Source organism: Austrofundulus limnaeus, unplaced genomic scaffold (assembly GCF_001266775.1).
Source record: "Austrofundulus limnaeus strain Quisiro unplaced genomic scaffold, Austrofundulus_limnaeus-1.0 Scaffold60, whole genome shotgun sequence".
NCBI classification, from domain to species: domain Eukaryota; kingdom Metazoa; phylum Chordata; class Actinopteri; order Cyprinodontiformes; family Rivulidae; genus Austrofundulus; species Austrofundulus limnaeus.
The window spans coordinates 1,360,567-1,380,894 of NW_013952462.1; the positions used below are offsets into that span (position 1 = coordinate 1,360,567).

Here is a 20,328-nt window from a genome sequence, read left to right on the forward strand (position 1 = left end):
GATGTTTTACACAAGAGATGTTAATCAACTTAGTTCAGAGCTGAACTAGATTTAACCCTGGTTACAAGGATTCTGCCYCACTAATAAAATATCACACAGTTACGGCTCAAATATGAGCCTCTGGGCTACATAAAACACAGCCTGTCGTGCACAGGCTTGTGTGGAGGTAGTCACTAAAATAAACAAGTATTTTTGCATCAAAATAAGGAAAGATAATTGTAATAAAAAACTAATTAGTCTTGATAGCMTTAATTAAGAATAATGTCACATTTAGGGCTGCACGATATTAGGAAAACCTGCGATGTGCAATAACAGTGCTTAATATTGCGATGACGATATGACTTGCGATAAATGAATAAATATGTATGTATGTATGTAGTGCTGATATCTTTCTGCTCTGGGTTCAAAGCCCAAAAAAACAACCTGAAAAAACTAATCATTTCCATTCTATCCTGATTTTTTTAATTGACCAAATACATAAAGGGCTCCATTTGATTGGTGACATTTTTCAAGCTTCCATCTGAATGACAAAACACATAAACGCTAACTTTTGAGTCAACCATTTATTGCAGTTTATGCAGTTGTTGCGATATGCATATTGCACAGGCTTTTATTGCGATGACAATAAATTTTCGATATTTTGTGTAGTCACATTAGATATGCTATAAAGTTTTATTTCTGACTGCTATTGTTCACTGAACATGTACAAACAGGAGAACGTACAAAAGGTGTGTTGGCCTCTTCTGCCAAGCAAACGTTTATTGACATACAGARGGGAGTGCAAAGCTCAAGCTTGTTCCCAAGAGACCAAATATGGAACTGCAATYTGAGGAACACAGGAGATGTGAGAACTCAGCTGTGTATTTTTTCTCTGAAATACTCATACTGATAACTTAAAAAAAGGCTTTCTATGAAGCAAAAAAAAAAACAAAACTCGGAGTCAGAATATCACCAACTGTGATAAAACAGATAACACTTCCTCGTAATAAACATTAAAAAACGACAGCACTCAGCTAGAGTTTGTGTCTGCCACTCTAAATCAGACATGGCAAAGCACATCTGGGCCCAAACGAGCAGGAAAGGAGGTGGGAGCGTCTAGATAGTGACTGAATCTAGGAAGGGTGTGTGTGCATGCCGCATACAAACCCAATCCTCAGAGGCTAGAATGTGGGTTATTGCAGATTAAGGAGATTCCTTTTCTCCCAGATGAAWGATGTGCATTTTAATTACAAGATAACTGCTCCACATGGGGCTTATTAAAGGACACCGAAAGAGAAGAAAGAGAGGGATGACCCAAGTGGCAGGAGGAGGTCTGGATAAGACAGGAAATGACAGAAAGGAAGCTGTTAGAAGTACTGTGCAGTATGTTAAAAGTGAAAGGCAAGACTGTTGTTAGATTAGCAGCAGCTTGTTCACTACTTCTCATCTGAACATGAAATATGAATATTATGTGATTAGACAAAGCAGCAGATGAGCACTAATGGTGCTTTGAGTCGTTCTGATTTGTTCCAGACATCAATTTGAAAATCTATGACAGGAAACTCTTGCTGTTCTCGCTGCATGAAGCACTATCACAGCTTTCCACAGAGTGAATTATTGCTGTTGCATCTTACCTATTGCCACGGCTAATCCTGTTATTTTAATCCTCCCAGAGGCAATTAGTTTCAAGGAGTATGTGTGCAATCAAATGCAGTGCAAACAAACATGTCATTTTTTAATGACCAGCAGGGGGTAATGTTGAGTTGTGTGAGCATCAGACAGCAAACTTGAAGCTTTTTTTTTCATCTCAGGGGCTTGTGTACAGAAAAGGCTTTCTTTATCTGTGAGGTTCTTAACTACACAGGCATTTATTGATATACAGGCTGAGACCCAAGTGGAACTAAGAGGATGAATATTATGCTGCAAGAAGCTTTATGTGAAGCTAATTTGTCTGTTTCCTGACCTCCTTTCCATATCTCTCCCCTTCTCTCATTCCTTTCATTTCTTCCCTCTGATGTGTTTGATGTGTTGCAAGGTGCACGCTGGCTGATATGAATTCCTAACGTGCCGCAGCTCGTCTTCCATATATGAGAAAGCGTGAAGCAGCAGCCGAGGAGGACAGTGCGATAGCTATGACAAGAGAAGAAGGTAAAAGGAAGAAAAACGCCAGCTGTGTTACACTGAAAAGATTTTGGTTTTAATTACTTCATTAAGGAAGGAAAAGTTGGAATGTCATGCCTAAAACAAATAATTGTCATTCTGTCGAGATGAAACTATGACACAAGCTAACAGAGCATCACACAGAGCACAAATCCTGCTATTTGCATGAACCAGAAAGATGGGAGGACAGGACAGAACCAGCTTGGCATACATACACTTCCTCATAAGATGGCCTGTGTTCATGTGAAGCACTTTAATGGGAACACAAGAGCAAAGAACGGAAGTGCACAACGGTCCAACAAGAGCCAAGAAACGCTGCGCAGGTGCCTCCCCCCAACACGACWGCCGACACATATGTGAAACAGACTGTGGCATCTGGACCGACTATAAATACTCCTCCGCCTCATCCTGACCTCAGGGAGACAAGATTTACAGTGAATGATGGATGATCGCACCAGTTAAAACAACAGCAGGGCATTAAAAACCACCCAGCTAACCTYTACTACCCACAAGTGCTGCACCATGAAAGACCAACACACAGCTGGTTGTGTAGCTTTATTTCCTGTTTGTATTTGCATGTTAGAAATCCTGGTTTAAAGGCATTTAGAAAACAAAAGTGTAAAAAAAACACCATAAATGTTTTCTTTTCTCAACAACTCATAGCATTTCTATTCATTGGGATGGAAACAAATGACTGTACCTTTCCTGTTTTCTCACAGCAACCAGTCACATCAGACGCCACCCCACCCACCTACCCCCGCACTCCTCCTTCACTGTTAACCCCGCTCAAAATAGGGAACTAAATTCTTACAAGGATCTGATGCAATCAGTCAGGTTTCATAGCTTAGTATTTTACAGATACTGACATTTTGACTCTAAAAATTGCATATTGTCACGACTCAAACAGGTTTAAGTCACATGATGCTCATGTAAACTGACTTATTTTAATTTTTTGTTGGGACAAAAATATTTGAGTGGAAGCATTCTGCTACAATTTCAAAAAGTTTGCTCCTTCTAGACAATTAATAAAACGCTGTTCACAGTCTACAGAGCGTATTTTGCTGCATGAGCGGCTGATTTGGACATCTATGTTCAAACGAACAACTTTCTTGGTGCAGTTGCGCAGCTGAAGTGACAATTTGTGGTTTTGACACCTCATCGCTTCTCACTTCTACAGAAAAAATATAATACCACAAGAGTTTCCTCGAAATCCTCTTTTGTGAGCATAATTGTATTCAAGTTCAACTAATAGTCTTCAGGGTGTCAGAGTTCGGTTTAAACACGTTATTAAGTTGTTTAAAGGTGCTATTGTGGCATTATCTGAATCTCTCGTCAGGCAAAAAATAAAAAAACAGGTCAACAGATGAGACGTTATACAAAAGGTAACACTGTCATATAAAAAGCTGCTCAGAAAGGTTTTTTGAAAATCTCTTTGTTTACAGCGGTGAGGSAGGGGTCAGCTACAGGCTGGTGTTTTATCCTGTGGTGTAGACAGGAGTTTGGCATCAGAAGTAGCAGGATGTAGTGAGGTGTTACYGCAGGTTGGACAGGTAGGAGAGTAGCTTTTAAGAGTGAAGTAAGAGGGYCTTTGAAACAGATCCATTGCACAGGAAGCCAGAGACGCAGCTGAAGAGACTGACTTGAACGGCGACTCAACTTTTGATTCTTTTCATATTTTTATACTTCACATTTCATTTCTCATTTTTTCAGCTTTACAGCCTTTTAAGAATCTTTTACACATTGAATATATTTTGAAGAAATTCTGTCTTACACTTAGATTTTTTTTGCATCTGCAGCCGTTTCTGCCAAAGTGTGACCACTGACCACAACTTCCTCACGTCACTGAATTTTCATATTGATTGCACAGAAATAAATGTAGGTGTTAAAAACTTCTCTTTTGTTGCTTTTCTTATTTCAGTTTTGCTATAAATTGAATGCAGTATGTTCATTTTTAAACATTAAAGCAAATTAATTTCCTTATGTGGACACATTAAATATATTTTTGAGTGGAATAGTGCAAAAGAAAAAAAAAAGCTCCCAACCAATAAGACTAAAAGATGATTTAGGTATATATTCAAGCAAAAGCGGAACAAACCCATGTTGCATAAAAAAAAAAACAGTCAAGAGATAAAATTTACTCTGTTTTTTTTACCATGCACCTCTACGCCTCCTCACATCAAAGCCTTACAAAATGCATGGTTTGATGATGCTGAGGCTTCGACCCTGTCGTTTCTGTACAACCGAGAAACAGCTTTACCAGGTCCAAATATTAAAGACTACATTAAAAAATGATAATAAAGGCATTCATGTGTGTTTTATTTACAGTATATGATCAGCCTTAAAATACCTTTGGGTGGCAGGAAAACATAATAATAACTGCATACAGTAAAGTCATCCAAGCATCCTAATAAAAACAGAAACTCATCTGTGCTAAACTTGTAAGAGTGCTGAAATATAACTTATWATAACTATAACTTTAATACTTTTTACTTGAAGAACAGTAATTAGTCTAACTTTGTAAAATGTTATCTGTAAGAGCTTTGCAAGCAATGGTTATCAAGTGGAATTAATCAGCAAGACTCAAATCAAAGTATTTGAGCAAATTAAATATTATAAATGATGTTAATAAGGTTTGAACTTGAATCCATCAACAGAACCTGTGAGGAGCTCCAGAAAAAGACTAAGTAGATTTTTAGTTAAGATTATTTTGATGAATTGCCACCTCAAGCATGAAAATAATAAAAGTTTCTTGCGGCGCGTGCCACAGCCAAACCCCAGATGGTTGACGGGATAAAACAGATGGATAGATGGTAAATTTTCCAGCCACCTAATCAGTTCTGTCTTTTTTGGGGTTGAAGTAGGTCACAGCACCAAAAACAAGCAGCTCTTTGTCCCCCTCCGCCAGCAGAACAGAGACAGAGGGGGAAAAGGCGAAAAGGAGGGCTTCAGAGGTCCGCAAAGGTAAATTATTCCGCTGGAACAATAATCAATCCTGTCCTGGTGCCACAACCCGTGTGTGTGTGTGTGTGTGTGTGTGTGCGTGTGTGTGTGTGTGTGCGTGCGTGCGCAGCACTAATCCCATTATCAATGCTGCCACAAACCCCAGTGGTTTTTTTTTCCTTCAATGATCCTCTTTAAACAAGCCAGATGCAGATTATGAATCGTAAACACGGGCTCACGTTTTACTCGCACATCTCCTCTACAGCCTCTTTGCTTCCACGTTCATCAAAGGCTTGCTTTGTGATGGCTTTCTATCCCAAATAGGGCAGCGCAAGCAATGTGTTAGCGATTGTTTAAACCTGCTACGAGCCCGGAGGAAACCTGCTGAGCTGCAGCTCATTTCCAAATAAAGCAGTGATGTGTTATCTTAGCCTGCAGCCCCAGCAACCATACAAGCACTTGAAAAAAAAATGACATTTAGGTACCAATTAAGGGAACGCCTGAAAAATCATGCTGGTTCTTTTTAAAAGGCCTTTTGACAGTGTGAGAGCAGTAATTGGGATTTAGGAGAGAACTATTTCTTCCACGGTGGTTAATGCATAACACTGTTTCCTCTTAGCGTGGCCAATCAAACGTTGCAATCAATGTGGCATTGTTACCTTGTTTGCAAAGCTGTCTTACCAGCTGTTTTGCAACTCGCATCAGGTTATCAACGGCACCGCATCAATGTAACTTTCAGCCACTGACGAACTGGCAAGGATAAGATTTTAACAACAAAGAAAGCAGGAAGGAAGGCTCGTTCGAGCACAGCAGGATGGAGAGAGGTCAATAAAAGCTTTGGACACGTTGAACAGAGTTTATACAAAATGCATGATCCAAATGTTTTACACTTGCACCTCACTTTCTTTTCATTTTGCTTCATTTCCTCATGGATAACATCCACTGTTCAGCTTATAAGCAGCTCTGGTTGKCTGGAAGCYACAATGAATACAGGGGAAACAGCCYCAGAGGAGGATGGACTTCCAGGAAGGAAATGAAGCTTACAGAGGATGAGCCACACTCACATGTTACTGACTCACAGGGTCTGGGTCTACACTGGGGTGTTGGTTTGCACTAAAGTACTACATAGAAGTGACTGAGGGCAGCTCCCGTCAAAAAACATAACAGGAAGCTGGCAAAKGGAGGTCACTGGGCTCTGATGACAAWAAAGCAAAAAGTGGGACATGAGACAAWATATTTGGCAGAAACTACACAAACGTTTGTTTGGATATTCCTTTGGTGTGAGGATTCCTCCTACTTCTACTCTGTGCTGGTTCTTAAAACCAACAAAAGCTGCTCAGCTATCGACCGTGCAGGCTGCTGGGCCCAGGAGAGATGACATGACAGTTTAGCTGAGTGTCGAGTTGTTGCTGCTTAGTCAGCTACCCTACAGAGCCGTCTGTCCGCACCAGCAGTCCAGAGAAGTTTGGTTTTGTGTAGAAACTGAACGATGCATGTTTTTTTTTTTTTTACCAGGGCTTTTTGCAGTCCTGTAGCTGTGTGTGTGTTTATACCAAGCAGTTCACACTTATCAGGACAGAATGGGCGGTGGCGTTAGGCTGAGTCACCACAAACTCACAGGCTGTTTTAAGCTTTTATTTAAAGAAGAGGAAGTTAACTATCAGGGACTTTTGGTATTACTAACTTTAAAATCAAACAGGTTTTACATTTAAGAGCACTTCAATCATTAACTCCTTAACAGTCTGTGTTCCACTGGTGGAAAAAATTATGCAGTTTTAGCCTTTAAACATTTGCAGGCGCTACTGGGGTTTTTTTTTTATTTAGAACACCAGGCTGTCAGATGACTTCCTCAGGTTCTTACCTTTAGCTTGACACCTTTACAAAAAATAAAAAAAATGTTAAAAGAAATTTCAGGGCTGATTGTTAAGGAGTTAAGAACTTTATTTCAATGCAGTAAGGAAGCTACAACTATCAAAAAGTTATAATACAAATGAGTTATTTGTGCCTGTTGTGCTAAATTGACAATGACAACTTTTCTAGTTAAAAAAATCCCTTTAATTCCTCTTTATTAACAGTTTAATGTGATTAAACAGAAAAAGGCTCTTTACTGTTTTTTATTTTTTATTTTTTGGCTGTAATTTTATTTAGTCAYTTTTCTGGTAAGTTTAGAAAAATTCAATGAAAAAACACCCATTCGAATTAATACTGTTTACCAGGGCTCTTCAACTGGCAGCCCGCAGGCCACATCTGGCCCGCCAGTGATCAAAGCTCGGCCCGCCAATTGGTTCATTCATCTCTTAAGCCCAAACCTCCGGTTTTCTACTTTAATTACTCTAAGTTCTTTTAGTTAAACAAAGACATGTTTGGTGTCTACAGAAACATCAGAATCTTGGCTAGAAGCTGGTAAAAAAAAKATTTCTATAAACACTCAAGACAGCTAAAAATACAAGCAGTTGAATATAAAACTATAAAATTTAAAATAAAATTGGTTTAAAAATTTGCCAAGTCAGAGATGTCAAAATATTATTTGTGTCAAATAGGAGGCATAATGTGTTCTTTTTGTTTTTGATAATGTGTAATTATCACTACTTTTATAGGGTTCTGTATGTTTTATTCATGATTAAATGCAGCAAAATAAACCAATTCAAAGGTAACAAATCTTTGTAATACTTGGTTTATTTACATAATAACTTTAATTGCTAAATGTTCGGCCCCTAAGCTGTTGACTTGCAGTAACCCCTGGAGCAGTTTAGTTGAATAGCCCTGATTTATACCAACCTTCTGTCATGTATAGCTTTAATGTAAATATGTGAAATGTAAAGACTTATTTAAGTGCAACCTTACTGTTTGTTTAACTATAACTGTAGTGATAAAGTTAAGACTTGTGTTAGACACACAGCTGAAAAAAAAARTAAATGTAAAACACTTGGATTCTGTTCTTTTAAAACCAGGCTGCATAAAGAGGACAYGTGAGCAAAATTATCCAAACTTTCATGTATGCTCATTGGTTTAAACTAAAAAAAAGCTTCACTTTTTTTGTGGTCAGTGTTGCTTAAACTGAAGACTGTAGCTGTAAAACACAAGTTCCTGTTAATTTAAAAATAAAAACAAAAGGCTTAAAGCATGTGAAAACAGACAGACGCTCACAGCCATTTCATGATGTCCTATGAGACGCTCTGTCCAATCACTAAAAGCACTAAATGTCTATATCTTTCTCAGAATAAAAACAATCCTGAAATTCAGTATTAAGAAAACGAATGAATAATTTACAACTGAAGTCATTTCTCACAAACCCTAACATTTAAAAAATGAGAGAAAACCAAAGTGAAGGTAACAGGAACKGTGTTTGTTTAAAAAAACTGAAACACAATCAGCCGTGAACAAGTCCACGCTCTGAAGAGAAAAGCAGAACTTGTTCAAGTGACGGTTTTCTGACGTTTCTGCCAACAAACAATGAGCCAAACTAAATTTAGACTCATTTAACTTAGTATCTAGGTTATATCAGATCTCATGGACTTCATGAAGAACAACTCTGCCCGCACCCACTGTTTGAGTGACATWCGCAGCACTGTCGCTGCTGAACTCACGAGGATTTTATCCACTTCATCTGCAACCACGTCTTTGAAGAAACAGTGACGAATCCCTGAAAAGAGCAACAAGGCGCTTCCTGTTACTGCAGACACAAAAAGCCAAATACTAAACAGTACAGTGCATCAAAGTCATTCAAACGAAGCTAACTTTGGGGGCTTTTTGACATTCACGTCTTGTTGGTGCAAGCCCGGAGCAGTGAAGCAAAAAGCAGAGCTGATAACAGAAAGGAGGTCAATGAGAGTTTGCCTCAGAACATGCCCTGGCACCTCAAACTGCAAGGTCCYTACAATTTATATGAGCGATGGATAACTTAGCATATTAAAACAAGGCTTTTATGATAAAAAAAACTGATGATTTGAAGCTTTGCTCAAGTTTTACTGAACAGCCTTATCTCCTCTGCTGCAAACTCAGCCAGCTTTGGACTGTCAATAGATCACAGCCTGCAGTTCCCTGTGCGGCTCACCACAGGAATGGTTGGGGTAGTGGTGGTGGGGGAAAGGGTGGGGTAGTGCAGCGTTAAACGAGGATAAGTTTTGGCCGAGGTCCAATCCACGCATGTGAGCCCCCGAAACACTGCCCGAGATTAGCTCTGCTTCTGTTGTTACAGCCGACCCCCCCGCAGGAAACACACTGATGCAACACAACTCAGAGKGTGGATGTGGAGAGGGGGGAAATTGTTTTAGGATGAAAGCAAAACATGTCTGTCAGAATTACTGCTTTTATCTGAGAGTTGTTGGGATTGTATGAGAAACAGAYGGGTGAAAAGTGGGGAAACAGGACAGCAAAGAGGCAGTGATAGGTTTCTAAAGATGCTGGTCTCTGGTGCTAAAAATACAGCTTTCATTCTGCTTTTTGCTGTATGAGCAATGGATTCCCACGCGGCTTAAATCAAACCGCACTGGTGGTCCTTCTTCAGTGCCCTCACTCCATCTAACTATCATGAACAGGTAAAGAAAAAAAAGACTCTGTGGCTTTCCACTCTGACTTGATTTGTAATGACAAACCGTGCGTCATTTGTCTCCACTTCTCTTCATTTGTGTGCATCTCTGCACAAACGATGACAGGACTTACAGCCCCTGTGACATGGTAATTATGCTGGGTTGTGTAACACTTCTTTTTTATTTTGAGCATCCAAGGAAAACCCTGCACCTCACGTAAGCTGAGAAGGTATCCATAAATACTGACTGAATATAGAGTAACCTATATGCTTGGCACACGCTCACTCGTTTCAGCAGAGAAGTGAATTTCAGCCCCAAACTGCTGCCTGTAGGGGGTTTATAGGCTGCTGAAAACTGATGCATCAATAGCTACATGCAGAGTAAATAAAAAATTCCCCTGGCTGGAATGAGAAAGTCATGTTCATACACGCCTCTGCTCTTTGATAGCAACTCCACCTGCAGCTCTCCCGGGGTGGCGAACTATTTTCTGGATGGCTTTTGCAGCGCATCCATCATCTCTAACTTCACCGATGCATTCGGGTGTTTTTATAGCGCGCGAACTCGAGTCTTTCGATGCATTTCACAAATGTCCTGCTAAACTTAACCTAACGGTCACCGGGGAAAGASGTACTCAGGCTGGTTTACTGAAGAGAGTTCCAGGTTTTTAATCGCCTGACGACAAAAGGCAAAGAGGCGATAATGTTTCTGCCCCTTTGTGTTTTGTTTGTAGCTTTACCAGAGCCAGAGGATAAATATCACTGAAACTCTCAGAAGGTACTCACTGGATGTACGTCTACAAATGATTACCTTTTGGAGTCAATCTTARTCAAGATGGARACRGCAGCTAATTGACATTAGGCAACACAAATTAATATGCCAATAACAAGCTAAAATTTGGTGTGGCAGTAGCTGAGTGGCATCTTCAACACATTCTCCAAAAACTTTAAAGCATTGTGTAAAATTTCACATAAAACGTCAACACCGTGTTTTAGTCAGTTGGCAACATATCTCATGAACCAGTGGACAAAATTGAGTGAATCGCTCAGAAAATCATCAACCATCATCAAGATCCACCTAGAGAGGGAACCAGAAGCTGGAAGCTGAGGCCACCATGAATGAGCGCCCCTACTGAAAAAAGTTAAATGCTATACTGTGATTGGCAGGGTCTCACCCTATTAGCGAGCTGGGATGTATTGGACTAACGTATAAAAGTACAGCTTCTAGATCCCGAAATACAGACGAACAAGTTGGCTCTAGTTTTGAACAACCGGAGAAAGCAAAGAGGCAATATTTATCAATATTTAAAGAGGCAATATTATGTGTTTCTCAGGCATATATTTAAATTCTATGTTTGTATGTTTAGATAGAAAATAAACTTGTCTGCTCATCATATCTGTTTCTAAACGCCTTGAAATTGGCCTCTGTCTCTTTAAGAACCTCCTTCAGCTTCTGGCCCGCCTATTTCAGCACAGGCTGGGTGTGTGTGCTCTGTGATGAGGAAGCTCAGCTTGGAGAGACACGGTCCAGAGGAGGAGCTGGTCCCAAAAGGTGTTTCTAGTCCCAACCGATGTTTTTTTTCTCCCCTGCCTGGCTGCCTCAGGACACTACAGGATTTCTCAAACATGCATGAATGAGTCAAAGCAACAATCTGGGCATGTTTTTGATGAGAGGATAACATTTTAACATGATATAAAGCTCAAAAGTCAACAAAATCAACAAAAGTTGATTTTACAATGGCTGCAAATGCTAACTGACATTAGCCAACGCAATAATGGCTCTGACTCTTCAACTTTACACAAACTGAGCTACAGTTTGGTGTGGGAGTTGCTTGAGATTCATCCTCGGTCAATTCTGAGCACAAACACATTTCTTGAGCTTTCACAACACTGGAGAGCGTGCATAACTTTGTAATTTCTCAACACAACATGTGTGGATGATACTCGTTTAAGAAATCCTGTAATTTTAATTAGCTTTCTAGAACTTAAATTATAGGCTTAAAATAAACTTATTACTAACCAAAAAAAGATGACTGACAGAGAAAGAGAGCTGAGGGAAACAGGACTGCACTGAGCTCTCCACACACTCCCTGTCACATCAACAGTGTGTCCCCTCAGGCTTTGTATTTTATGTTGTCACAAAGTATCCCTTTATTGAGCTGATATCATCTCAGGCTCTCCTGTGTTCACCCGCCAGTCCACAGCAATCAGATGTTTGGGGAGTTTTCTCTGAAATCCCTGCTGTCACCACCCCACCAGCAGCAGGGCTACTTATTAAAACCACCACACTGGGTGGTTTCGGGTACTGGGTTAGTGTCCAAACCAGAAGGCGAATCATTTTGTTTACGTCTGAGAGTGGAAACTTCAGGGGGGGGCAGAGCATTTATCCTGCCTGGTCGTGTTAACAGGACCACCAGTGCAGCACTGGCTGGTCACAGTCTCAGCTAACAAAACCAGCTAATAACAGACACAAGTTCAGGTGGCTAATTTTTTGATCCGCGCAGCTTTTTTTAAATTTTATTTTTAAAACCTCGCAATGATTTTTCAAATTAACCTGGATTATTAATTCCAGGTGGGATTTCAAAGCGGTAACAACAGTTGTCGACCTCCTGGGGGGGAAACAAACGTGCATTTATTAATTTTATTTATTGCTATTATTTTTGTACTAACCACGAGCTCGAACGCGCCGCTTCATGTTGCGTTCACGGCCAGCAGAACTTACCTAAATCATCCATGTTGGCCGGAAATGGTTCCAACCTCTGAGAACCGGACCGGTCCTCTTTTTTTTTGCCACTCTTCTGACGGTCACAGCCGGAGCGGAAAGCTCCTGTCCGCGATAAAGAAGGAAGAGGGGGGAAATCTTTAAAAAAAATAATGATGTCCCCTCGCTGAATGCGGCGAAGTTTTTTTTTAAAGTCCCCCCTGCTGCTCGACGAGTCTCCAAACACTCTCACACTGAAGCAGCAGCGGCGGAACCCCCTCAGGAGGCTCCAACAACAGTTCACATCCACCCCCGTCGCTGCTGAAKCGACACCAACACACAGGGGACAGCGACATCTAGCGGCAGAGAGTGGTACTGCCCGAGAAAACATCCCAGCTGACTTTATTGACTGAGAGAAAGGTGGCAGCAAAGGTCAAGCTGAGTGAGACCAGCTCGGTTGTATGGTTTTGGAGACAAAACTGGAAAGATGAGGATCTCCTTGAGAGAGTGACAAGGATGGATTAGAAATGAGACCATCAGAGGTGCAGCACAGGTGTTACATGGTTTGGACATGTCCAGAGGAGGGACTGTGGGTATATTGGTAGAAGGATATTAGAGGAGCAACTGCACATGGATGCATATATGGATGAATGACTGTGCCAGCAATTATAAATTTCCATCCATTATCTGTTCACGCTTATTCCTTTCAGGGTCACGGGGGTCACTGGTGCCCATGTCCAGCAGTCACTGTGCGAGGGGCGGGGTACACCCTGGACAGGTCGCAAGTCCATCACAGAGACACAAACAACCATTCACTCTCTCACTTACAACTAGGGACAATTTAGAGTTACCAATTAACCTAACAGTCATGTTTTTGGTCTGTGGGAGGAAGCCAGAGTACCCGGAGAGAGCCCACGCATGCACGGAGAGAACATGCAAACTCCACCCAGAGAGGTCCRCGAGCCGGGATTTGAACCCGCGACCCTCCTGCTAAGAGGTATCAACTTTACCAACTGAGCCACCTTTATAAATGAAGAAGTAAAATCTGTAAATTAAAAATCAATGAATGTAGCATTAATCAGTATTTCCATTTTAATTCCTAACTGTAACCATTTGTAATAAATCTGAATGACATCTCCATTTAATGAAAGTGTTCTACAATTTCCTCTAATTCTTTTCATTTTTTTAATATTAAATCTTTATTTCTAGGTCACTACTCACTTAGGCAACATAGTTTCTTTTTTCTATATGTATTTATTGGACTTGTTTATGTGAGTCTTGAGGCCTGATAAAAGAGATGGAAAACAAAGATCATTGACAAAACATAGGTGTGAAAACAAAACAAATAAGAACGAAACAAAAAATTAGCAGTTTGGCAACAACAAAAAAAAAAAAACAAAGATGTTCTAAACCACCACATGGTGGCAGGAGCTCTGTCTAGAATTAAACTTTTGCTTAAAATACCTTTTTTATCTATTTCGCTCAAATAAATTTTAAGTAAAAACAGCAAATGAATAAAATGAAGATGCTACAAACACAGTGGTGGATGAGAGGTGATCAGATATTTCACCCATGTTTAAAAAGTCTCGCTCAGCAAAAATGGAATGTTTTACTGGAAATTTCATCCATTATTCCTCATGTTGGATAAAACCTAAACGCCACTTAGCTGCAGTGTTAATTCTTAARAGAAACCTCTAACTGCACCATCAGCAGCTTCTTCTGAGAAAAGATTAGTGTGATACTGCAGGTCGAGACGTGTGATGCATCATTATGGTCTCTACGGGCTTTTGATGACCGTTCTGTGGTCTTAATGAGATTTTTATCAAAGATTCTTGCAATACTGAGTCAAGTCTGAGTCTCAAACAGTTGCAGACTGATCAGATACTTTTTATAGATGGCTCTTTAAAGGAGACATATCCTGCTTTTAAATCCTTGTTTCACATTTAAATCGTTCATTTGGGGTCTAAATAAAGTGGAACTGCAATGCTTTGGTCCGAATTCCTCCATGTAACTCCACAAGCCCCTCTTTCCTGCGYTGTCTCAACTCATTTTGAGGCTGTCTCTAGATCCAAACAAGGAGCCTTACGCCCCTCCCTCTCCAGCTTCCAAAGCAGTTCAGGTTCATGACTATACAGCGACGCAGAAACTTTTTTAGTTGCGAGTTAACTAAAAGATGTCAACAACTTGTCCATCCAGCCTGACATGTTGGAGCCAGAGTCCGACCCAGAGCCAGAGGAGAGTGAAGACGACCCTGACGCCTCCAGTCAGAGATTTTCACCTCCCTCCACCACAAAGTCAAGGTCTGGCAAGCGAGAGATAGGCGAAGGTGGTGGGGATTACTTGGTGCCATTCTTTTGGGAGCCGGCCGCCTACATGTCTCCACAGTATAGCATTACCTCCCTCACATTTACACCACACTAAAATAACAACAGAGCTTTGTCTCAGTAAATCCCTGCGTCTCAGCAGACAAATATATTCATGCACTAACTCTACACACACCTTTCTTTGTGCAAGTCCACTTACAAGTATTGTCTGGATTAAGCTCTTGGGGATTATAGAAGAAGAGTAATCAAATATCTACTGTTCTAAAATGGTCACTTGTATAAAAAAATGTCAATCTTGTCAAAAAAAGCAGGCTGGTAACTGTCTTCAAAAAGGTTTATTAAACATAGATAAATCTAAGAAGACACGAGTAAAGTACTTTTGGGTGTACAAATTGATGAGGCAAATATATTTAACTTGTCTCTGGCGAATGTTAACTGATGAACAAAACATAAAGGGAGCAAAAAGAGTTTGTTGCACAGACGCTCCTAATTGTCCATTTTTAGGGCCTTAAAAGGCGCATTTTGTCAGGATCCTGCTGTGTTCTCATCGAGCAAAAAACTATAAAGTCAACATAAGTGCTGAGTGGACAGTTTTGTTATCTGTTCACGGCTCTCTTTCAAGAAGCAGATTTTCTTGATTAAAAAAAATAAAGTTCACTCTTGGTCCTTTTCCTCTCCGTGAGTAATGATATGAACCAGGTTCTTGTAGTCCAGGTTTCCTGCCACATCAGGGGGGAAGGCAGTAAACATCTGCTCCATCTGGCCAATGGAAAAAAAGAAGAAGAAAAGGTATACAGCACAGACAAAAACACCAAATTACTCAGCCTGCATAAAAAGGGCATGATTCAATGTTTTTTTTTTAGTTTTAGTTTTTGAACAAAAGTGTGTCTGACGTGGAAGCAACTGGCCGCCATCCTCAGTGACGTTCATGCTTTCAGGCTCACCCACACTCACAAAGCAAGCTGTAATAATGAAGATAATTAGAGTTAAAACACCAGTGTACCTCTTCAGCTGAGAATCGGTCGGCCTGTGTTGTTAGCATCTGTGTCACACTGGAAAAGGGGAAAGAAAAGGCGTTTTTGCTGAGACTAAAACGACCGGCAGTTATTTGGAGGAAAAGCTCTGTTTGCAGTGGATTAAAACATGGCAAACTGTTGAGAGGAATGTCACTTACTAGTCTTTCTTCAGCACTCCTTTCCCTTCAGGGTCAAAGACTTTAAACGCATTGAGGATGGTCTCCTCTGGATCAGCACCTGGAACATGAAAGCAGCCATTAAAAGTGTTCATTTGAAACACATCGTCATATTGCTGTTTTTACGACCTTTACCTTTGAGTTTCTCTCCAAACATGGTCAGGAAGACTGTGAAGTTGATGGGACCAGGAGCTTCTTTGAGCATGTCGTCGATCTCTTCCTGTTTCACGTTCAGACGTCCTGTGGCCCCAAAACACACACACAACACAAGCAGAGGGTACAAATGTAACCTCCAGAACTCCAAGATACCGGAGCATTGATGCCAACGTACCCAGAGCAGCGAAAGTGTCCCTCAGGTCYTTTTTGTCGATGAAGCCGTCTCTGTTCTGGTCCATGATGGTGAAGGCCTTACYATCCGAGCACAGAGAAGGCTTCATGAGTGACATTTTACCCGTAAACACAAAGCATTCAAGAACAATCTGTATTCATTTCTTAATTCTTTCTGTCCTTGATCATTTTTCTTTTTTGGCATCATTGATGGACACAGTTAAGTATTTATAACCATAAGCCCCCTCTTCTCAGATTCWGTCTGGCATCCAGGGCACACCCAGCAGATCATTTGTGGCCTAATCGCTGATTACGCGGTCTGAATGACTGGGCACCACCGACCTTCATACCAACATACCACGAGCTGTTGTCCAGCCATCGTCATGAATATAGACAGGTGCTGCAGCCGGGAACAATGGAAATGGAAAGACGATGGGGGAAGCAGCTGGACACCTCGGCGTGTGCCTCGGCGTGGGGTTACGGTTTCCTAACACCATCCTTTCTACRTTCAGATGCTGCTGTGTTAAACCAACGCTCTCACCTCTTTAAACTCCTGAATCTGGGCCTGTTCAAACATGGAGAACACATTAGAGTTGGCTCCCTCTGCTGTCCTCTTCTTGGCTTTCTTGGGGGCCTTTAGGAAAAAAAAGAAAGAAAGAAATATGAGACATTATCTTGATGCTATTTAAGGCAAAGCTTTGCTAACGATCATAATTTAGTCATTCTGTTTTGTACCTAGAGATATTAGATTAACACCATTATGCTTTTTGCAAGCACATACAAGATTGTTTCTACTTTTTTTTTCCAAATCCAAAACATCACCTCCCAAGCTGAGAAAACACACCCATGCTTTAGCAAACATCACACACACACCAACTTACCATGGCCGAGCAGCTGGGATGGCAGAGCAACAATGGAGCCAGTGAACAATGGGGGAAGCTGTGGGTGGCCTTTTTGTAGCCCCCCAGCTGCAGCTCCACTGGATGATATTTATAAACTATGTCCTCTTTAGGAAGTGACAGGTAAATGATGCTTCATAAAGCACTTATGGTACTGTATTCTTATGAAGAAGGAAAACACACACGCCCTTTGTTGTAACACCGAACGAGTGGAATAGCAGGTCATCTGAAGGATCACTTTTGAAATTTCCACACTCCTGCACTTCTGTAAGCTTATGCTACAGTTAGTGCCTGTCATCACAGGCTTTTAGCAACTACATCAGAATCAACTCCTAATCTGATATTCTGATTTGCGAGCCAATCATTTCTAGTTCCCATCTGACATAAAAGGATGAGAGTGCTTGAAAACCACCAGCTCATTAGGGGTAATTTAGTGACCTGTCAGGACGGAGTTGGAGCCAAACTTACTCGCATTTCTCATCAGGTTCTTCAAATCGCTGCTGTGAGCTCATGTGTCCCTCACAAAGTCGCAATATAAAGTGTGTGTGTGTGTGTGTGTGCAATTTTTATAATCCAAACAGCCATTTCTGCTCCTTTGTTCATTAAATAAAAAATGTCCAGAGCTGCAAATCCTGCTGATATCGTCATGATCAACTATTGGCTCGTGGGCCACTTTGAGTTTGTTGAGGGGTTCTTTTCTGGCCAGTGGAGGTAATATTATACATTTAAATATAATTAATTTTAACATTTAATATTTTGATATTTATACATTTTAAGATAAAAGACCAAAGAAGGGGAGCCCTCTTTTTAGCTGTGGAAAAAATGACCCCACTTTAAAGTATAAAAAAACATATTGTTGAAGTGGGTTTAAAACGTTGGCCAGTTTTTTGGATGTGTGTTGCAGCGTATTGGAATTTAAAATGCAAAAATACTTTCATTTACTTTGACTTCAATTAGTTTTTTCCAGTTCTTTATTTGTATTAAACTGACTCACCGTATTTCTTCTGAACTTGTCTTAAAGGTTTTCCAAAATATTTCTGAAGGATTTCAAAGGACGGTCAAACTGTAAGGCTGGATTAATGAAGAGGCTAACAAACTGTTAGCTTCACTCTTTGTACCTGCTTCATTCACATATTTGCAAAGGAAAAAATTAAAAGAAAGTACAAAAAGAGAGCGTGCTAAAACTAGTCTTTCCCATTGTTGGTGTAAAAATCAAAACCATTAAATTTCATGGTAGTTTTGGTCAAAGCTTCAAAGAGCCACATGTAGCCCCAGAGCCTCAGGTCAAAGTGGAGGTCCCGAAACATCAAGGTGGTCATGAAAAGATTTTCTGAAATGACCCAATTTAAAAATGACTACTAAAACATTTGTCTTGTTAAAAAAAAGTGAGGTTTGTGTACTTAAAAATTAATATTGTTACTATGTTTTTGTTTATTTGACCCAATATCAATGTTAATCACCCAAAAATAGTTGAACTGCTCTCYCTCTGCTGCTGTTATTTTGTGGGTCAAAAGCTAAAAAGCTTGGGAACCACTGGTTTAGAGTAATTAAGTCTGACTTGATTCACACCTTTAGCATTTTCCATATTGGTGTTAACATAAAACGGCAATAATTTTCAGCTTACCTTTGAAGAAATGCACATCACACGCCACCTTGCATGCCAGTTTTAGACTAAAGGCCCTGTCACACTAGACAGCTTATACCAACTTATGAACATTTTAAAGATGTCTACATTGAAGACATATTGAAAAAAAACAACACGAAACTTCTTTTCGGCATGTACATAATGTAATTCGAATAAATTTGTCAAATATCTAACTTTTATTAGCAATTTAGAGAAAAAATGTTTCATAAGTTGGCATAAGTTGTCTAGTGTGACAGGGCCTAAATTAAAATAAGTTTATGTGTCAACTCATGATGCACTGCAAGATGGTCAGAGTGTGTTGTGAATGACTCTCAGCTACTGATGTTAGTCCAATGTGGGTAAATTTCCATTTTACAGCCTTTTTTGTGTTGGATATTATAAATGTGGTGGTTATCCTAAATTGGGTTGACTCTAAAAACTACGTCTAATGGTTACTTTCTGAACATTTAAAATCCATGCAGAGGTCCATGAGGTATTGTGGTAATAGACTAAAGCAAAAACAAAAACAAAAAAAACAATCAATATTTCCTGCCTTTCAGGTGGTAAAAGTGAATATAAAAATTTGGAAATGTGAGACTGCTGTTAGCATTGCAGAACGTTTGGGACACAGCTTACCGATGTCAACAGCAGCGAGGCGCCACATACTAAAGTGCAACCCTATTGACACTGAACACATCCTTACAATGTGCCACGTCTCAAAGCTTCATTAGCGGGTCATCAGGGGACACTTGTGGCTCCCCGCTCAAGAAAAGCATCAGRGTGTGTGAAAATGAGCTAAATGTGCCGAGGGCGYGAGGTGAGAGCGTAAATATGTGATCTATATATATATATATAAAGAGTCGGGTCTCTCTCCACAGCAGCTGCCCTGAGTGTCAGCTCAAAACAAGGCAGCCAGAATTAGAAGAGTTCTTGGCGACTACAAACTTTTCTTGTTCTGCCCCTCCCGGGTCTGAACAGCTACTGTGGCTGAAACGGCAGGTTATTGTCACACTGTCTGAACGCCTAAAAATAGGCCTGCCTTTTATAACACAATGAACACAGACAATAAAGCCACTTCACTGTAGAGCCTGGAACCAGGAGAAAACAGCTTTGACCTCTTAAACCCCAAGGGGTTTTCCTGATGTATTCGCTTGAAATAAAATGTAATTGAGTGTATCCCAGCATTTACAAACTCTACTTAAACAATCTTGGTATCAAAATAAAGCTCACTTGGGAGATTTAATCATAAGTGTAAGTATTAAAACAGCTGCTGTGGTTTTAGAGATATTGGGGATGTAACATTATTTTTTTRKKRRRRKKCRMYAWWWTTTTTTTTTCATTTGACAGTATATAACCTATTTAAAACCATAATGAAATTAGCTAAAAACTCTTGGAAACCATAAATCCWCTTGTGGACATAAAGATTCATGCTGTTAAAATTAACTGGAGCAAAGTTAGAGGTTTTAGTAAATAAATAATTTTCATTTTGTCATTCGGCACAGGACAGACCATGATGGTACAATTAATAAATGTTATAAAATCTGAAGTTTTTATTTCCAAAAGTTATTTATTTTTTCTTACCTACCTTAAAAGGTTTGTTATTGAATGTTTGTTCTTTTGAAAAATTACCCAAACATTTATTTGTCAACATATATAT

The 20,328-nt window shown here is 40.1% G+C and overlaps 2 protein-coding genes across 4 annotated transcripts in view; both read right to left on the minus strand.

The window, feature by feature from the left end:
* pxna (paxillin a) overlaps window positions 1-12,646 on the minus strand; it is a 31,659-nt gene extending 19,013 nt beyond the window's left edge. The window contains exon 1 of one of the 2 annotated variants that reach the window (XM_014009672.1): window positions 12,327-12,646. In XM_014009672.1, the coding sequence (XP_013865126.1) occupies window positions 12,327-12,339 (13 nt within the window). In that variant the 5' untranslated portion in view covers window positions 12,340-12,646. The remainder of the gene's footprint in view (window positions 1-12,326) is intronic. The other variant, XM_014009674.1, reaches the window with a different exon arrangement.
* A 2,303-nt stretch (window positions 12,647-14,949) lies between these two features.
* On the minus strand, window positions 14,950-17,088 carry myl2a (myosin, light chain 2a, regulatory, cardiac, slow). Of its 2 annotated transcripts, none has more exons than XM_014009682.1 (7): window positions 17,030-17,088; window positions 16,690-16,782; window positions 16,153-16,228; window positions 15,957-16,061; window positions 15,804-15,882; window positions 15,633-15,681; window positions 14,950-15,388 (listed from the first exon to the last, which is right to left on the minus strand). In XM_014009682.1, exons 1-7 carry the CDS (start codon window positions 17,030-17,032, stop codon window positions 15,284-15,286), a joined length of 510 nt encoding a protein of 169 aa, XP_013865136.1. In that variant the 5' UTR covers window positions 17,033-17,088; the 3' UTR covers window positions 14,950-15,283. The 2 variants fall into 2 exon arrangements, with proteins under 2 accessions (XP_013865136.1, XP_013865138.1); XM_014009684.1 differs by lacking the exon at window positions 17,030-17,088 and adding an exon at window positions 16,884-16,927.
* Window positions 17,089-20,328: the final 3,240 nt, after the last annotated feature.